At 43.9% G+C, this 19,298-nt stretch overlaps 1 protein-coding gene across 16 annotated transcripts in view; it reads right to left on the bottom strand.

Annotated features, from left to right (window-relative positions):
- The window catches only part of EYA4 (EYA transcriptional coactivator and phosphatase 4), a 294,629-nt gene that overhangs the window by 72,970 nt on the left and 202,361 nt on the right, over positions 1–19,298 (bottom strand). For 9 of the 16 annotated variants that reach the window (XM_066605631.1, XM_066605638.1, XM_066605623.1 and 6 more), the window contains 5 exons: positions 16,118–16,184; positions 12,390–12,532; positions 12,145–12,288; positions 10,738–10,817; positions 8,686–8,866 (listed from right to left, as the gene is read on the bottom strand). In XM_066605631.1, coding sequence (XP_066461728.1) covers positions 8,686–8,866; positions 10,738–10,817; positions 12,145–12,288; positions 12,390–12,532; positions 16,118–16,184 — 615 coding nt within the window. Of the gene's footprint in view, positions 1–8,685; positions 8,867–10,737; positions 10,818–12,144; positions 12,289–12,389; positions 12,533–16,117; positions 16,185–16,576; positions 16,635–19,298 lie in introns of those variants that run through there. The other 7 variants (XM_066605656.1, XM_066605689.1, XM_066605712.1 and 4 more) reach the window with 3 other exon arrangements.

Here is a 19,298-nt window from a genome sequence, read left to right as displayed (position 1 = left end):
CCACACTACCTCCAACAAAGCACAATCACCGCCTGCATGACACTCCACTGCCACTTCTCCTGTGTTACATGCTGCCCAACCGCACCCCCTCCCCCCCACAGCGCACACCAAACTGTCCCTGCGCAGCCTTCAGCTGCCCTCATGCCACACCACCCTCATGTCTATTTAGAAGTGCGTCTGCCACGACGAGGGACCGCAGGCACACACTGCACAGGGTTGGCACGGCTAGGTAGCGACCCTCTTTAATAGGGGCGGGGCGATAGCCCACAATGCTGTACAGAAGCAATGAGAAATATAATCCTGTGCCACCGCCATCAGGAGCTGCACACGTGGGCATAGCAATGGGGAACCTATGTGCCACACACTATTCATTCTGTCAAGGTGTCTGCATGCCCCAGTCAGACTGGTAATATGCACCTTAACAGTAACCGCGTTGGTGGTAATGTGGTGGTGACTGCGGACCTAGTACCACGGTTGTATTTTGTTGGTTTTCGGAATGTGGCCAGGATTAAGTGGGCCGTGGCGGGGGGATGGTGGGGGGGCTCTCTTGTAGTGTCGGTAAAGGTGAAATTCTTGGACTGCCACCAGACGAACCAATGCAAAGGCATTTGCCAACAATGTTTTCCCTGTTGGAGGAGGAGGGGGATGTTTTTGAGGCACTACGTGTCCTCTCCACGTGTCCGTTCCATGTAAGCAATAGTAGCACTCAAGACAGGCCCCAGTAACAATTCTGAAGCAGCAGTATAGCGGGAGCGCAGTCTTCGTTCCATGTAAGCAATAGTAGCACTCAAGACAGGCCCCAGTAACAATTCTGAAGCAGCAGTATAGCGGGAGCGCAGTCTTCGTTCCATGTAAGCAATAGTAGCACTCAAGACAGGCCCCAGTAACAATTCTGAAGCAGCAGTATAGCGGGAGCGCAGTCTTAGTTCCATTTCAGTAGCCTTAGTATAGCCAAGGCACAAGTGACATTTATGTAGCTAAAGTGTAGGCCAACCCCACACACCTTTCTGTACCATGAGTGCAGGCGAAGAACATAGAAATTACTATGATTACACTGTAGGTGAGGGCCCCAAAAAATTGGTGTACCAACAGTACTAATGTACCTCAGTAAAAATTGGCCATGCCCAACCAAGATGGCAGGTGAATCGCTTTGGTTAATGTGGCTTAAGTGGTAACTAGGCCTGGAGGCAGCCCAGTGTAACGAAAAATTGGTTCAAGTTAAAGTTCCAACGCTTTTAAGCTAATTGAAACTTATAAAAATTGTTCTGAAAAATTATTTGAGTGAGCCTTGTGGCCCTAAGAAAAATTGCCCGTTCAGCGTGATTACGTGAGGTTTCAGGAGGAGGAGCAGGAGGAGGAGGAGGAGGAATATTAGACACAGATTGATGAAGCAGAAATGTCCCCGTTTTGGATGGTGAGAGAGAACGTAGCTTCCATCCGCGGGTGCAGCCTACGTATTGCTTAGGTATCGCTGCTGTCCGCTGGTGGAGAACAGAAGTCTGGGGAAATCCAGCCTTTGTTCATCTTGATGAGTGTTAGCCTGTCGGCACTGTCGGTTGACAAGCGGCTACGCTTATCTGTGATGATTCCCCCAGCCGCACTAAACACCCTTTCCGACAAGACGCTAGCCGCAGGACAAGCAAGCACCTCAAGGGCATACAGGGCTAGTTCAGGCCACGTGTCCAGCTTCGACACCCAGTAGTTGTAGGGGGCAGAGGCGTCACCAAGGATGGTCGTGCGATCCGCTACGTACTCCCTCACCATCCTTTTACAGTGCTCCCGCCGACTCAGCCGTGACTGGGGAGCGGTGACACAGTCTTGGTGGGGAGCCATAAAGCTGGCCAGGCCCTTAAAGACTGTTGCACTGCCTGGGATGTACATGCTGCTCGATCTACGCACATCCCCTGCAACATGGCCCTCGGAACTGCGCCTTCTGCCACTAGCGCTGTCGGCTGGGAATTTTATCATCAGCTTGTCCGCAAGGGTCCTGTGGTATAGCAACACTCTCGAACCCCTTTCCTCTTCGGGAATCAGAGTGGGCAGGTTCTCCTTATACCGTGGATCGAGCAGTGTGTACACCCAGTAATCCGTCGTGGCCAGAATGCGTGCAACGCGAGGGTCACGAGAAAGGCATCCTAACATGAAGTCAGCCATGTGTGCCAGGGTACCAGTACGCAACACATGGCTGTCCTCACTAGGAAGATCACTTTCAGGATCCTCCTCCTCCTCCTCCTCCTCCTCCTCCTCCTCCTCCTCAGGCCATACACGCTGAAAGGATGACAGGCAATCAGCCGGTGTACCGTCAGCAGCGACCCAAGCTGTCTCTTCCCCCTCCTCCTCATCCTCCTCATGCTCCTCCTCCTCCTCCTGTACGCGCTGAGAAATAGACAGGAGGGTGCCCTGACTATCCAGCGGCATACTGTCTTCCCCCGCCCCCGTTTCCGAGCGCAAAGCAGCTGCCTTTATGGTTTGCAGGGAATTTCTCAAGATGCATAGCAGAGGAATGGTGACGCTAATGATTGTAGCATCGCCGCTCACCACCTGGGTAGACTCCTCAAAATTACCAAGGACATGGCAGATGTCTGCCAACCAGGCCCACTCTTCTGAAAGGAATTGAGGAGGCTGACTCCCACTGCGCCGCCCATGTTGGAGTTGGTATTCGACTATAGCTCTACGTTGTTCATAGAGCCTGGCCAACATGTGGAGCGTAGAGTTCCACCGTGTGGGCACGTCGCACAGCAGTCGGTGCACTGGCAGCTTAAAGTGATGTTGCAGGGTGCGCAGGGTGGCAGCGTCCGTGTGGGACTTGCGAAAATGTGCGCAGAGCCGGCGCGCCTTTACGAGCAGGTCTGACAAGCGTGGGTAGCTTTTCAGAAAGCGCTGAACCACCAAATTAAAGACGTGGGCCAGGCATGGCACGTGCGTGAGGCTGCCGAGCTGCAGAGCCGCCACCAGGTTACGGCCGTTGTCACACATGACCATGCCCGGTTGGAGGCTCAGCGGCGCAAGCCAGCGGTCGGTCTGCTGTGTCAGACCCTGCAGCAGTTCGTGGGCCGTGTGCCTCTTATCGCCTAAGCTGAGTAGTTTCAGCACGGCCTGCTGACGCTTGCCCACCGCTGTGCTGCCACACCACGCGACACCGACTGCTGGCGACATGCTGCTGCTAACACATCTTGATTGCGAGACAGAGGAGGAGGAGGAGGAGGAGGGTGCTTTAGTGGAGGAAGCATACACCTCCGCAGATACCAGCACCGAGCTGGGGCCCGCAATTCTGGGGGTGGGTAGGACGTGAGCGGTCCCAGGCTCTGACTCTGTCCCAGCCTCCACTAAATTCACCCAATGTGCCGTCAGGGAGATGTAGTGGCCCTGCCCGCCTGTGCTTGTCCACGTGTCCGTAGTTAAGTGGACCGTGGCAGTAACCGCGTTGGTGAGGGCGCGTACAATGTTGCGGGAGACGTGGTCGTGCAGGGCTGGGACGGCACATCGGGAAAAGTAGTGGCGACTGGGAACTGAGTAGCGCGGGGCCGCCGCCTCCATGATACTTTTGAAGGACTCCGTTTCCACAACCCTATACGGCAGCATCTCAAGGCTGATGAATTTTGCGATGTGGACGGTTAACGTTCGAGCGTGCGGGTGCGTGGCAGCGTACTTGCGCTTGCGCTCCAACAGTTGCGCTAGCGACGGCTGGACTGTGCGGTGCGAGACATTGGTGGATGGGGCCGAGGACAGCGGAGGTGAGGGTGTGGGTGCAGGCCATGAGACGGTCGTGCCTGTGTCCTGAGAGGGGGGTTGCATCTCAGTGGCAGGTTGGGGCACAGGGGGAGAGGCAGGGGTGCAAACCGGAGGCGGTGAACGGCCTTCGTCCCACCTTGTGGGGTGCTTGGCCATCATATGCCTGCGCATGGTGGTGGTGGTGAGGCTGTTGGTGTTGGCTCCCCGGCTGAGCTTTGCGCAACAAAGGTTGCACACCACTGTTCGTCGGTCGTCAGGCGTCTCTGTGAAAAACTGCCAGACCTTAGAGCACCTCGACCTCTGCAGGGTGGCATGGCGCGAGGGGGCGCTTTGGGAAACACTTGGTGGATTATTCGGTCTGGCCCTGCCTCTACCCCTGGCCCTGGCCACCGCACTGCCTCTTGCAACCTGCCCTGCTGATGCCCTTGACTCCCCCTCTGAAGACCTGTCCTCCTGAGTAAGCGTTGCACACCAGGTGGGGTCAGTCACCTCATCGTCCTGCTGCTCTTCCTCCGAATCCTCTGTGCGCTGCTCCCTCGGACTTACTGCCCTTACTACTACCTCACTGCAAGACAACTGTGTATGATCGTCATCGTCCTCCTCACCCACAGAAAGTTGTTGAGACAGTTGGCGGAAGTCCCCAGCCTCATCCCCCGGACCCCGGGAACTTTCGAATGGTTGGGCATCAGTGACTATAAACTCCTCTGGTGGGAGAGGAACCGCTGCTGCCCAATCTGAGCAGGGGCCCGAGAACAGTTCCTGGGAGTGTTCCCGCTCCTGAGCAGGTGTCATTGTAGTGGAGTGAGGAGGCTGGGAGGAAGGAGGAGCAGCAGACAGAGGATTCGGATTTGCAGCAGTGGACGGCGCAGAACTGCGTGTTGACGATAGGTTGCTCGAAGCACTTTCTGCCATCCAGGACAGGACCTGCTCACACTGCTCATTTTCTAATAACCGTCTCCCGCGTGGACCCATTAATTGGGCGATGAATGTGGGGACGCCAGAAACGTGCCTCTCTCCTAATCGCGCAGCAGTCGGCTGCGACACACCGGGATCAGGAGCTCGGCCTGTGCCCACACCCTGACTTGGCCCTCCGCGTCCTCGGCCGTGTCCACGTCCTCTAGGCCTACCCCTACCCCTCAGCATGCTGTATTACCAGTGATTTGATTTAACAGGCAGGAAATAAATTGGCGCAAGACTGCAGGCCAAATATAATTTTTGCCCTTTTGGGAAAACGAAAGGCCCCACTGCCTCTAGTGAATGAATAATCTAAGTTTAATAACTGTGCTGTGTCCCTGCTTATGTGTCACAGAACGTGAGGGTAGCAGAGTTATTATAACTCTGGCAGAGCAGGTATTTTTTTTCCCAATTAAGGAAAGCAAATGGCGAAGCCAGCAGTAAAGCGTAGCTGGGTGCGTATGATTTAGCAATGTTTTTCACGCAGCTCACACGTGTCCACAGGCGTTAGGACGGACAGAGGCTGGACAAATAGATTTGTTTTCAGTTTTTTCCCACCAAAAGGCAGCACTGCGTATATTCAATGAACATGAGAAGTTTAATAACTGTGCTGTGTCCCTGCTTATGTGTCACAGAACGTGAGGGTAGCAGAGTTATTATAACTCTGGCAGAGCAGGTATTTTTTTTCCCAATTAAGGAAAGCAAATGGCGAAGCCAGCAGTAAAGCGTAGCTGGGTGCGTATGATTTAGCAATGTTTTTCACGCAGCTCACACGTGTCCACAGGCGTTAGGACGGACAGAGGCTGGACAAATAGATTTGTTTTCAGTTTTTTCCCACCAAAAGGCAGCACTGCGTATATTCAATGAACATGAGAAGTTTAATAACTGTGCTGTGTCCCTGCTTATGTGTCACAGAACGTGAGGGTAGCAGAGTTATTATAACTCTGGCAGAGCAGGTATTTTTTTTCCCAATTAAGGAAAGCAAATGGCGAAGCCAGCAGTAAAGCGTAGCTGGGTGCGTATGATTTAGCAATGTTTTTCACGCAGCTCACACGTGTCCACAGGCGTTAGGACGGACAGAGGCTGGACAAATAGATTTGTTTTCAGTTTTTTCCCACCAAAAGGCAGCACTGCGTATATTCAATGAACATGAGAAGTTTAATAACTGTGCTGTGTCCCTGCTTATGTGTCACAGAACGTGAGGGTAGCAGAGTTATTATAACTCTGGCAGAGCAGGTATTTTTTTTCCCAATTAAGGAAAGCAAATGGCGAAGCCAGCAGTAAAGCGTAGCTGGGTGCGTATGATTTAGCAATGTTTTTCACGCAGCTCACACGTGTCCACAGGCGTTAGGACGGACAGAGGCTGGACAAATAGATTTGTTTTCAGTTTTTTCCCACCAAAAGGCAGCACTGCGTATATTCAATGAACATGAGAAGTTTAATAACTGTGCTGTGTCCCTGCTTATGTGTCACAGAACGTGAGGGTAGCAGAGTTATTATAACTCTGGCAGAGCAGGTATTTTTTTTCCCAATTAAGGAAAGCAAATGGCGAAGCCAGCAGTAAAGCGTAGCTGGGTGCGTATGATTTAGCAATGTTTTTCACGCAGCTCACACGTGTCCACAGGCGTTAGGACGGACAGAGGCTGGACAAATAGATTTGTTTTCAGTTTTTTCCCACCAAAAGGCAGCACTGCGTATATTCAATGAACATGAGAAGTTTAATAACTGTGCTGTGTCCCTGCTTATGTGTCACAGAACGTGAGGGTAGCAGAGTTATTATAACTCTGGCAGAGCAGGTATTTTTTTTCCCAATTAAGGAAAGCAAATGGCGAAGCCAGCAGTAAAGCGTAGCTGGGTGCGTATGATTTAGCAATGTTTTTCACGCAGCTCACACGTGTCCACAGGCGTTAGGACGGACAGAGGCTGGACAAATAGATTTGTTTTCAGTTTTTTCCCACCAAAAGGCAGCACTGCGTATATTCAATGAACATGAGAAGTTTAATAACTGTGCTGTGTCCCTGCTTATGTGTCACAGAACGTGAGGGTAGCAGAGTTATTATAACTCTGGCAGAGCAGGTATTTTTTTTCCCAATTAAGGAAAGCAAATGGCGAAGCCAGCAGTAAAGCGTAGCTGGGTGCGTATGATTTAGCACTGTTCTTCACGCAGCTCACACGTCTCCACCGCCCGTAAGGACGGACAGAGGCTGGACAAATAGATTTGTTTTCACTTGTTTTTCCACCAAAAGGCAGCACTGCGTATATTCTATGAACATGAGAAGTTTAATAACTGTGCTGTGTCCCTGCTTATGTGTCACAGAACGTGAGGGTAGCAGAGTTATTATAACTCTGGCAGAGCAGGTATTTTTTTTCCCAATTAAGGAAAGCAAATGGCGAAGCCAGCAGTAAAGCGTAGCTGGGTGCGTATGATTTAGCACTGTTCTTCACGCAGCTCACACGTCTCCACCGCCCGTAAGGACGGACAGAGGCTGGACAAATAGATTTGTTTTCACTTGTTTTTCCACCAAAAGGCAGCACTGCGTATATTCTATGAATAATAACTGTGTTGTGGCCCTGCCTATACAATTCTTTCCCTGCAGTATCAATGGAGGGTGGAATGCTCTGCAGAGGCGATTTTGAGAAGCCCAAAAAAAATGCAGCACAGCTAACAGCAGCCTGGACAGTACTGCACACGGATAAATATGGCTCTAGAAAGGACCGTTGAGGTTCTTGAAGGCTACACTCACTCCTAACACTCTCCCTGCCTATGCAGCACTTCTGTCCCTAATGCCAGGTGCAACGGTCTGCAGAGGCGATTTTGAGAAGAAAAAAAAATGCCACTGCTAACAGCAGCCAACACACAGCTATCAGTGGCCCTAATAAGGACCTTTGGGGGGTCTTGAAGCCTACACTAACTACCAATTCTTTCCCTACAGCAGCTCCGGTATAAACAGCACTGTCCCTCATCTAACTCACACCGCATCTGAGGCGAGCCGCGGGAGGGGCCGACTTTTATATTAGGCGAACACCTGATCTCGCCAGCCACTCACAGCAGGGGGGTGGTATAGGGCTTAAACGTTGCAGGGGGAAGTTGTAATGCCTTCCCTGTCTTTCAATTGGCCAGAAAAGCACGCTAACGTCTCAGGGAAGGAAGTGAAAGTAACCAGAACACCGCGTGGTGCTCGTTACGAATAACGAACATCCCGAACACCCTAATATTCGCACGAATATCAAGCTCGGACGAACACGTTCGCTCATCTCTAGCTACGACCCATCCTGCTCCTCTTAAGCAATAACAGATACCAGAATTCATATGAGCATGATGGCAATAAGCTGCCTACGCTGGGGACAGGACAGGGAATAACTAGACACCCAACTGAACATTGCACAGTAACCGCAAGCCGTGCTGGTGGCCATGTCTATAGACAACTAAGACATATAACAATGAAGAAGCCATGGGTATATTTCGCCAATAAGTCTGTGTGCTGTTCGATGTGAGTCGTGCCCGAGAATATTGGACACGGCTCGTTCACGCTCGTGTGAATGTGACATACAAAAAGGCTCGTTAACAGAAAACTGATGAAAACTTGCAATGCACAAAAGCATCCTGTAGGCTCCTTCTCCTCTCTGAACACATCCTGCTCATCCACAGTCCCAAATGCAGATGACCTGGGAGACATTTTGAGCTAGACCAGCTCTGGGGTGATATACTGTCCATTTTTACCAGAAGGTAGTGTTGCAAGTGTGGCCTCCACTTGCACATCAATGATTATGCCCATTTGAGTAAAGTGTTAAATAATATATTTGATTTTCATTAATAAGTACCGGTAACAAGTTGTTCAGTGCAACCTTTGTGCACTAAATGTGGCTCACGAGGTTAAAAAAAAGTTTGGATAATCATCAAAGGCAAAATGTAAGAATTATGTCTTGAGAATATACAGGATATAGTACACTTAAATCTCTCAGCAAATTTGCTTAAAAGTGATTCTATCTACAGTTTACCTGAATGAAGATCTGTACCTGGTTGGGTAGTTAGGCCAGAAAGCGAATCCTGTAACTGATACGTTGATGATGATGAGGTGCCATCCACTGTGTTATTTGGGGTCATGTAGGTTGAATATGTTGATGCTGAGTAATACTGTGCATATTGGTTTTGGCCGAAAGCTGTGTAAGAGGGATAATCCTAGAACAGTAGGAACAATTTATTAAGTGAAGTAGTGAAATGATTATTTGAGTTTTGGCAGCAGCAAGGATTAATTAGCACTTAACACTAGGTTGAAGCCAGTATCCTGTTACTTCAGGTAGATTTAACATTGAATTAGCACATAGCCAAAGAAAATCGCTTACAAAATACTTGGTCTTAAAATCTTAGTCACATTGAATGCCGTGCTGTAGCCTATCATTACAGTGCATTCCTTAAAGCCTTTTCCACAGGTGGCTACGAGGAATTATAAAAAGCCATACTGTTCGCCTTTTCATCCATTGCAATGGTTTGACATATATTTTCCCCCAGATGTATATCTTGTATAATATTACCATCTGAGATTTGTCAGTTGAAAGCAAACCACTCCTATCGGAAAGACCGTGCCAATGAATGACTTCATTACCAAATCATTTTAGCTACTTATACATCATATTTTCACCTGCACAGCATTGATGAAAGTGACAAGAGTAGAAGGTCAGAAGCATATTACATTTACTGGTAAACTTAGGAAGCTGAGGGCTACCCAACAGGTCATCATCACCCTCAATCCAGAGTGATGTACCGGAGAATGGCAGATAGTTCTTTGCAAATTTGTAACTTTCACCTCCAAATAATGTCTCAACTAATTTTTGTTCTATGACATCCACTCCAAACATATTCTCTTTGACAATCTTGTCTATTGGCATGTAAGCTTATTTATTAAAGAAAGTCAACATATTATCAGTTCATGTGTATTAGAGATGAGCGAGCATACTCGCTAAGGGCAATCACTCGATCGAGCATTGTCCTTAGCGAGTACCTGCCCATTCGGAAAAAAGAGTTTGGCTGCCGGCGGGGAGGAACGGAAGGGAGATCTCTCTCCCTCTCTCCCCCCGCTCCCCCCTGCTCACTGCCGCAACTCACCTCTCACCAGCGCCGGCAGCCGAACCTTTTCTTCCGAGCGGGCAGGTACTCACTAAGGACAATGCTCGATCGAGCAATTGTCCTTAGCGAGTATGCTCGTTCATCTCTAATGTGTGTATTTGTTATTACAGATATACAATGGACATTAACTTTGATTCTTGCAAATGCCCATTTTACATACGAAGATTGGCAAGTCCCCCAATTAAACTCAATTCATTACAAGGGTATTTGTAAATTGTAGTGAATAGCAATACACCTCTATGATTCAGTCTACCCAGCAACAATTACTGGATAGGGGTGGATTTGAAGTTAGGCTTTACATCTCATTTCAAAACTGCAATCAACATATGCGCTGGGAAAACTTAGAATGCGGGTGTTGAACATATATGTAGGGCTCTATTGACCCGGCATATGCCAAAAGAGTGTCCTTTTGGATGATAGCAGGAAGATATGCATCAGCATTTTTTTTCTTCCTTTTACTGTATGGAATAGGATAGTTGACTATTATTTAGTAAAGCGGCATCCCATAAAAATAAACTATGCCACACATATACTTCTTAAATAGGGCTCAAAAGTGATGTTAGCAGAATGTTACTTAATGATTTATGTAAGAGAAATTACAAATAATAGTGAACACTATTAATAAATCACTTTAGGAAATCAACATTCCTGGGAAAATAGACTGCTTCAGTAGACACAAGAATATTAGACTTTCTATTGGAAAGATGAGAAGATGTCCAATAGGTAGAAAGAGTAAGGCTACCTGAACCATGAGGGGAATTGAATTTGCAACCTTCAGGTCGTGAGTGTGAGCTTAGGATTGCATACTGCTGCATAAATGCTCTGTGCCACACAGGGTCCCATAGGTAGAGACTGAAATCTATACACAATATATTATGTTCATGTTACTCATTGTTCAATTTAGAGATCAGTATCATTTTCCTTACCTGCTGCGGATTAGTAAAGTTTGTTGAATTGGTTACTGAGTTATTTGCATAAATACTAGATGATGGGGTAAAACTTGAACCTGTAAAAGAGAGTGGTTACACTGTAAGTGTTTATTGTTCAATACAGCAAAGTAACCATATGACAATGCGTAATTCGTAGGTATAAGAAAAAAAATCCATCTTAAACTTAATGAGTTTATCCAATCTATGCAACTCCTTCTTAGAATGAAGCCAAATGGAGTGACCAGCTGTGATCGTCAGGGCAAGCTCTGTGTTATCAGGTAATATACTGGCACATCAAGACAAACATTCAAATGGCAGCATTTGAATGATATTCACACAGGTCCTGCCCTTGATGGTATGCACTGGTCAGTACCTGGCTAATCAGGGAGGGGGTATGCCAACATGCTTATTTGCCTGCCACCCTGATGTACTGCTCAGTGATTGGTTGGTTGGGCCAAGCTGCCATATGAACGTCTGTCTTAACAAAATGCTGCTCCAATTTCTGGATGAGCCAGCTTAAAAACCTGGTGAAAAGCATTGCAAGGTAGTTTTGACTATTAGGGATATGAATTGAAGGATGTTTAGGGCCAGGTTCCCAAAGGTATGTTCAGGTTGCATTTTTCAGGATGGTTGCGCTATTCTAATATTGCTGTTTAGGGACAGAATTTCAGGGTTTACTACAGTGCTTGCTAGGTAAGAAATAGGCACCTCTGTACCTATATAGCAGATACAATCCCTGAATATCCCATTCTTCAGAATCATTACAACCTAGTCACTATGAGGATTGTACCCTCACCTCCCAAATAGTTTAACCCCAAATTAATAGCTACACTATGAATTTGCACATATGTATTTACTCTATGTAATCTCTATCTAGCGAAATTTTATTGTAGGGTTAGTAAAAGTTAAGTTTTTGTATCTTTTTTCTTTCCTCAAGTCAGTGTTGTACAATTCCTCTGTTATTCCTTCTAGAAATGTATGAATCAGAGGCGTAGCTTGAAGCTCCCGGGCCCCGATGCAAAACCTGTAACAGGGCCCCCAACTATAATGCTTTACTCATAGTACTGGGCTCCCTATATGGAGAAGAGAGGCCTTATGGGCCCTCTAAGGCTCCTGGGCCCGGGTGCAACTGCATCCCCTGCATCCTCTATGTTTACGCCCCTGGTATGAATAGTTTAACAACTGATGTTACCATTCTCTTTGTCAAACGCTTGTGTCCCCACACATTTGGACATTGTCAATAAAGAAAGGACATAATGCAGAGTTGTAGGAAAAGATGTCACAGAATTGTTAATTTTTATGAAAACAACATTAGATGGCAAAGCTTCCTATTTTATGCTCAGATAGTTACATCTAACCCATATACATCTATTTATCATATTTTTAGTGCATTAACGTCTATACCTGGCATTTGGTAGGAGTACGGAGTTTGGCCTGGTTGGGGTGTGGAAAATCCGGGGCTATAACTTAGGCAACCACTCTGCAATGGAGACTGTGTTTGAGGGAGACCACCTTCTGTCTTGATACCAGGAAGCATTACTCCTAGATCTGCATGAAATGCATACAATTATTCCTGATAGCTGTTACTTAAAAATGAAGAGCACTGAAAACAGGTGACACAACAGAGAGTAAGACCAGAAAAAACATACCATAAGTTGGTAAACTGTAAGGCTGTCCAGTTTGTGAATACGCTGTGTAAACTGTAGGTTGCTGCATCCCGGAGTACTGAGTCTGACCAGCATAGGCTGACATAGTCTGAGCAGCTGGTGTAGAGAGAATATGTGGATAGGGCCTAATAGGAAAAAATAATAATTTGATTTAACTTTAATATATATATATATATATATATATATATCTTGTCCAAGAAAATATTAACAGTGTACTTTCAAATATACAATAAAGGTATAAACGTCTATTTAATTAGCTTTGTTGTTGAAGAGGTAGCTCATATTTGGAAATACAAGGCAACCCATAAAGATAAATCTACCTATGGGCCCCCTATAGGAGTCCGTTCTTTACCATTCTACCATAGAGACATCTAAATTATGGCTCACGTAGAAGAGCAAAGAAGTAGCGCCACATAGGGTAAGTACATCCCAGGAAAATCAAGTTGTCAATAAGTATGCAATGGAGGCTCACCTGATTCTATTATGCTATAGGCATAACACTATTAAAACGCTCAGTTTCAGAAGACTATAGAAACCACTACTAGTGTGAACTAATTCCCGATGGGACACCAAATCCTTCCTGGTCGATGAAGTACAGACCAATCTTTGTTCATATATACGGCGCAGAATCCAACACAGTTATAAAAGATCTATTGATCGCAGACAGGCAACACATTTCGGGAAATGGAGTCCCCTTTTTAAAACATAAATAACATGTTTAAAACCACTTTTTATATATTTTGAGTATGGTGCTCAAAACACAATTAGAAATGCCCCTTGAACAATTCTGTATGCTAAACATACCTGTTATAAGAAAATTGTCATCAATGTACAAATAGCATACCTCTTGATACATAAAAGTTTTCACAATTTCGTATAATTTGCACTTTCAATTGTATCTAAATGTTTTCGGCTCACATACAGCATTACTACACTGCGCATGCATGCGGTGGAATGTGTAGCGCACAAAGATGAGGTGGACAATACAGTCATCATAGATGACAGAGACATGAATTTCCAGTTTCAAACAGTGCATGCGCTCCACCATGAACATTGCTCAGCGTCTACGAGTATGCGCAAACCAAACTAGCTCTAATTTTCTAGGAGGCTTCTCCCACTATAATAACATTATTAAAACGTGCACTAAGAATGAAAAGTATCTGAATTTGATTAATAAATAATTTGCTGAAATTGTTTTCATAAAATTCCCCCAATTTCTAATGTTAAATAACACACTAGTATAATAATACAAATACCGGTATATGTATCCGATAAATGTCATTGTACATCTAATAAGTGGGTAGTTGATATGAAATTCATTAAAATTTTCAAATTAAAAATACTTAAAAATTACTTTCTAACTACTCATTATGGAAAAATAGCTCATATTTGTATATATAACAACCCGACCCATGATGAGCAAATTTGCCCACACTTTGCCATTCTATTACCTATTTTACTGAATTTACAGAATTTTTCATGCACACATGCCCTGTGTATGTGTGTGTGCAAAAAAACAGACAAGCATTCTCCCTTTGATCTTAATGGCCAATTAAGTGTAATGTGGTCTAATATGGTCTAATATGCACCAAAATAGAACACGCTGGGATTTTTTTGGCGCTTGAAAATTGCGCATGCAAAAGACAAGCACATGACTGCAGCCATTGAAATCAATAGGTTCTATTCACTGTGCATTACGAGCGCAAATTTTGCACAAAATAAAATTCTTTATACACTAAATGAATGATGAAAATACTCCTTATTGTTCTTAAAAACAGAACAGGAAAAGATGAAGGTATAATCATATATTCCCTTTAATGGTACCTTAATAGAAGGAGGTGTGGAAATTTCTGCAGCTCTGCAATTTCTACCTACACTATTATTATCTATTGAGTTAATCCACTAATAGTGCTCAGGAAGGATTACCTAATTACCTAATTATATATGTGATGAAAAAATGTTGTATAAACACTAAAACAAATTCAGTTTAGATGCAATAAAAGAAAAGGGTGATTGTGCATTGGAATCCCCCAAAAAATGATACTAGTTTGGGAAATATAGACACATTACTATCTTTGAAAAATATCAAAGGAAGGGTGGGAATAGGGAGGATAAGAAAGGGGGAGAGGGCGAAATACATTCTGACAACTATATGAGAATAAGAATTTTACAGCAAAAACGTACGTAAGAGCATACAGCAACCATGATATTCCAAATGTGATATATTGGGTACTGTTCAGCCATGATAGCCGAAACCTACAGGGATAGATGGGCCATTGAAGGAGATCATAGCTGCTCATCAGAAAAAGTTTAGTGTTTCAATGACACCCCAGGCACCCAAATATTCTTTAAGGTAGGAATGAGAGCTTGGGTTCTTCAAGAGAGGAAAAAGTGTTCATGGGCTCCCCCAATTTAAAGAGGCTGGGGAGTTATAAAAATGACTTGTTTTGGTTGCCCACAACATGCATGGTTACTGAATCAAGCTTCTCAGCTAATGATGGAACTTGGCCTGCAATATATTCACGTTAACAGAGCACTTCCCAAAGGTTTATCAATAATTGAGTTCTGTAACACAATGCTGAGGTGCTGTAAGGCTGCAACACGGCATCAGTAGATTGGCCAAGCACAACAAATATACAAGAATTTGAAAGCAACACATTAAAAACTACAGAGTAAAAAACATATATACCTCTATAGTACCACTTGCATACTGTATTCTCCTTAGTCCTGAAAAGGCATCTGATTTACAAGTGTTCTTCTGAATTAAAGAAGTATGTGGAAACTGAAGAGTTAAAATGCATCTATGAGGTAGATGCCTTGCACACATCACTAGCGATGAGTGAACTTTTGAATTTCTGTTCGGCTGATTCACAAAAAGTTAGCAAATTAGTTTGAACCAAGCCAGAAGTTCATCAAAACGCATAAAAGTGGTGTATAACACAGTCTAGGAGCCATAAAATCACTCCCATATATAACACTTAAAGTGTTATACGGGGCATTTATGGCTCCTAGACAGTGTTATACACCAGTGTTCAGGACTAGTGTTAAGCCAAAGCAATCCTTTAGCCAACTTCTACCCACACATGGTTCTACTGGTTTGGTTTGCTCATCACTGCACATAACTAGAATCATCATCAAACAAGATTGGATGGAGGCATAGCCCCTGCAGCTTTGTCCTACACTCCTTCTGCCACCGCCACTTTATATGGCCCGACTTAAATCTATGGATGCCTTATGATAGCTCTGTACAACTCAGATGATACATGGAGCCATAATATGATGGTGGGTGCGAATTTTATATTATGTAGGTGTAGATATTTTTATCTCTGAATTCATAGTAAATTTCGACTGCATAAAACCCATCATTATTACTGGTGCACCACTGTTAATATAAGGGGGAACACAATTTAGGCAGTTTTAGAGTTTATGGTTAGGAATGACATGGTTGCATTACAAAGCATGAAATTCTTTGCAGCTGTTTCACTTCACAGCAATCTTATCATACTGAGTTTTAACACTACATATTGATTTCCACATATGAAGCATAACTTTTTCTGTAATGCTGTATGGCAGTTTAACTCTGTATATGCTGATGGAAATTCAATATATGGAACAGTTCCAAAAGAATTAAAAATGCGTCCATTAATTGCCCCTGTGCTTAACACAACTATATACAGTTTTCTCCATAAGTTAAAAAACTTGTCACTTACTTAGAGGGATAAAGCTGAGGCGAGTACTGATGTGCTGATCTTGGACTGTAGCCACTGCTTGTTATTACTGTAAAACATAAAACACGCTTACAAAACTTAGTACCATAAATAACTTTCATTCACGCTCTAACAGCTTTAGCATACATCATAAATGCTGACAAAATGAGTTATTCTCTACTGTAGAATAAGACTACAAAGTGTGGAAGTATTTGGTACGGAACTAACTCTACAGCTTGGCAACAGCAATATTATGGAGGCCTGCAATGTAGGAGGATAGTGCAAGTCCTAGGGACTAAAATGAGGTACATGAGAGATAGGTAAAGTATCACTCTCCACGTGCATTGTTAGAGAAGTATGAAGATATATGAAATGTACTGATCCCACAATCAATTTAAAATAATAGCCTCATAGTCACCATGCAGAATCACACTCTGTTAACTGGTTAGTGCAGAGCGGTACCTTCCATCTTAGTCAGTACTAACTGTGTAGCATGCAAGGCTGGTGTTGGGGCTCAGTATCACCGACGTGCTGCAGTTCATCATCTTCCCGACGTGGCATCCTAAATCTTTATCTTATGTAGACTAACTCCAAACTTAGTGTAGAAGTTTTTTTTTTCTTTTCCCTTAACCATCTGTCTCTATCAAGACAGATGCATGCCAAATATACATTTAACATAATAGTGAACCCATTCCATCATAGGAAATCCATCGAGAAAACATACAGGGTAATGCTAAGCTAAGTGCTCATGTTTCACTTTCAAAATGATTTATGTAAGAGACTTTTAGTGTAGCAAACCTATTCAATCCAATTACATTCATCTGTGTTTCAAGGGAAAATAAATCCTAATTATCACCCAAACTACAAATAAAGTAAGGACAGATCGCTAGCAGCATCTAATATAGGGCATATAAAGCAATCACATTTATGACTCTCCATTAAAATCTATAGGGAAAAAGCCAACTTGGCAAGGAAACATCATTAAGTGGCAGTCAGGGTTGCATTTACCATCCAGAAAAAGGGGGCACCCATTAGTTTCTGTGGAACTAAACTATAATGATGTCTATACAAAATTTAAGACCATAGTGAGCTATGTTCTACAGATACTGAGTATTAGATGCTGTAGCCTAGGTGTGCACAACCTATCTTGTCTGAGGACCAAATTGCCATACTAAACCACTTCCGGTGGCTTTAAAGGTATTCCCATCTGAGACATTTATGGTATATCCTAAGTATATGCTATAATAAACTATTCCATTTCCTGGACTCCAACCTATAAGGAAAATAGGGGTCACCTTCCGCCCAAATCAGAACTCTAGAGAGGAGGAGACAATGCATGTGACTCTCTCCATTGTAGATGATGGATGTCGAGGTAACGGCCCGGCATTTCATAAGTCTTATAACTTCAATGAAGAGAGCTGTATGTGTATACAATGCGTCTAACTCATATGCTCATTTCTGGAGTACCAAATGGGTCAAGAGACTTTATTCTCCTAATACGCAGGGGATCGTCACATGGCTACACAGTGCACCCTTAGTACTTGTCCGTTCCTATTGCTCTGCTATATGCCACTTCTCTTCACCGTGACATGGAAACTACTTATGAGCAGCCATGCATACGTATTTCTATGTCCAGATGCTTGGGGCCACATAGAGTGACATTGCGAGTCGTATGTACCCTCCGAGCCACATGTTGATAATTCAGATTATCCAAAATCTGAACATCCAATGTTACCTTAAAAATATTAGCTAACACCACAGGTAAAAGTTCTATTGTGTTATGTTCTTACAGTTGTTCAAAGGTTTCCCTTTTCTACTTATCCCAATACCCAGCAACTTTCTGAATGTAAAGTTACCCAAAGTTATTAGAAGTTAGTTGGTGAAACCAACCATTTTTGGGGGGTGCATAACTCTCCCACTGCAGTAGATGACAGGGAAAGAAGGATCAGGCTTGTAAGGTTATAAAATATCAAATACTTTGTTCCCATGGTAGATAAGTCACCTTCTGCGGTGTCTGGCTGCGGTTTACTCCCATTTCCCCAATAAAAACACTTCTATGTGCAAAGTAATTGAAGTCTTATGTGCATCTCTTTGCTTTTGTTATAATATGACATAACATTTCATTAAAACTGAAGACTAATCTCTTGCTTCATTTGGGTCTATCTTTTGCTGTGTTTGCATGTAACCTAGAACAGAAGGGCTCCTTCTTACACAATAGCCTTCTTAAACATTTGTAAAAGAACGCCATGAATTTCGTGTTCATAGTGCTCTTTACAAGCATTTTTGGTGGTATTTTTAGTAACATTTTGAATATGTTTTCTTTTTCGGTGTTCTTAAAGTTCTATAGAAAAGCCTATGGGAAAAATACCAGAAATAACACCATACCAAGACCAGGTTGCATTTTGGATTTTAAAAGAAACCCTACTGACCCCTAAAACGCTACGAGAATGCCAAAAAGGAAAGTGGAGACAAATGTAAACTTTACAATATTTTGCTATAGCATTCAAAGTAAACCTGGCAACAAAAACTCCACAAAAGCACAATGAGCTGTGAGTAAATCAAGCCTTACAAGTCTGAGTTCTCTTGTAAGTGGGGAAATCAGACTGTAAATAAACAAAAAGAACTGTAAAGTTATAAAATCCTCCAAGGGTCTTTTCTAACTCTTGTTAGACTGACTGTGCAGTAAAAGGGAAAGTAACTATAAAATACTATAAACACTGCACCATCTAATGTACAATAGTGCTAGGACCAAGTCAATTGCCCTATAAGATACATGTAATATATTAGTAAACATGATTAAACACATTTCAGTAGTGTTGTTTCCATGACCAATGCTAAAATGTGTTTGCTCCTGTAGGACCAAGAAATCCTGGCCCCGAAGCCGTTAAGTTAAAATGCTAACAAACCCACCAGCCTGGTCCCTTTACTTATTTGCATATTTTATTTTGATATTGGTGTCCTACTCCATGTATGGAATTCACTGTATTTACAATGTTACTGTAAGTACATGAACCACAGAAGCTGCCCCCCCTGGAAAAAAGACTGTAACAAGAGGGCATCCTCTACGGTTAGAGAAAAGAAGGTTTCGTCACCAACATAGAAGGGGGTTCTTTACTGTAAGAGCAGTGAGACTGTGGAACCCTCTGCCTGAGGATGTGGTGATGACAAAATTGATAGAGGTGTT

Source organism: Eleutherodactylus coqui, chromosome 1 (assembly GCF_035609145.1).
Source record: "Eleutherodactylus coqui strain aEleCoq1 chromosome 1, aEleCoq1.hap1, whole genome shotgun sequence".
NCBI lineage: Eukaryota > Metazoa > Chordata > Amphibia > Anura > Eleutherodactylidae > Eleutherodactylus > Eleutherodactylus coqui.
This window is presented reverse-complemented; position numbering and strand designations above follow the sequence as displayed.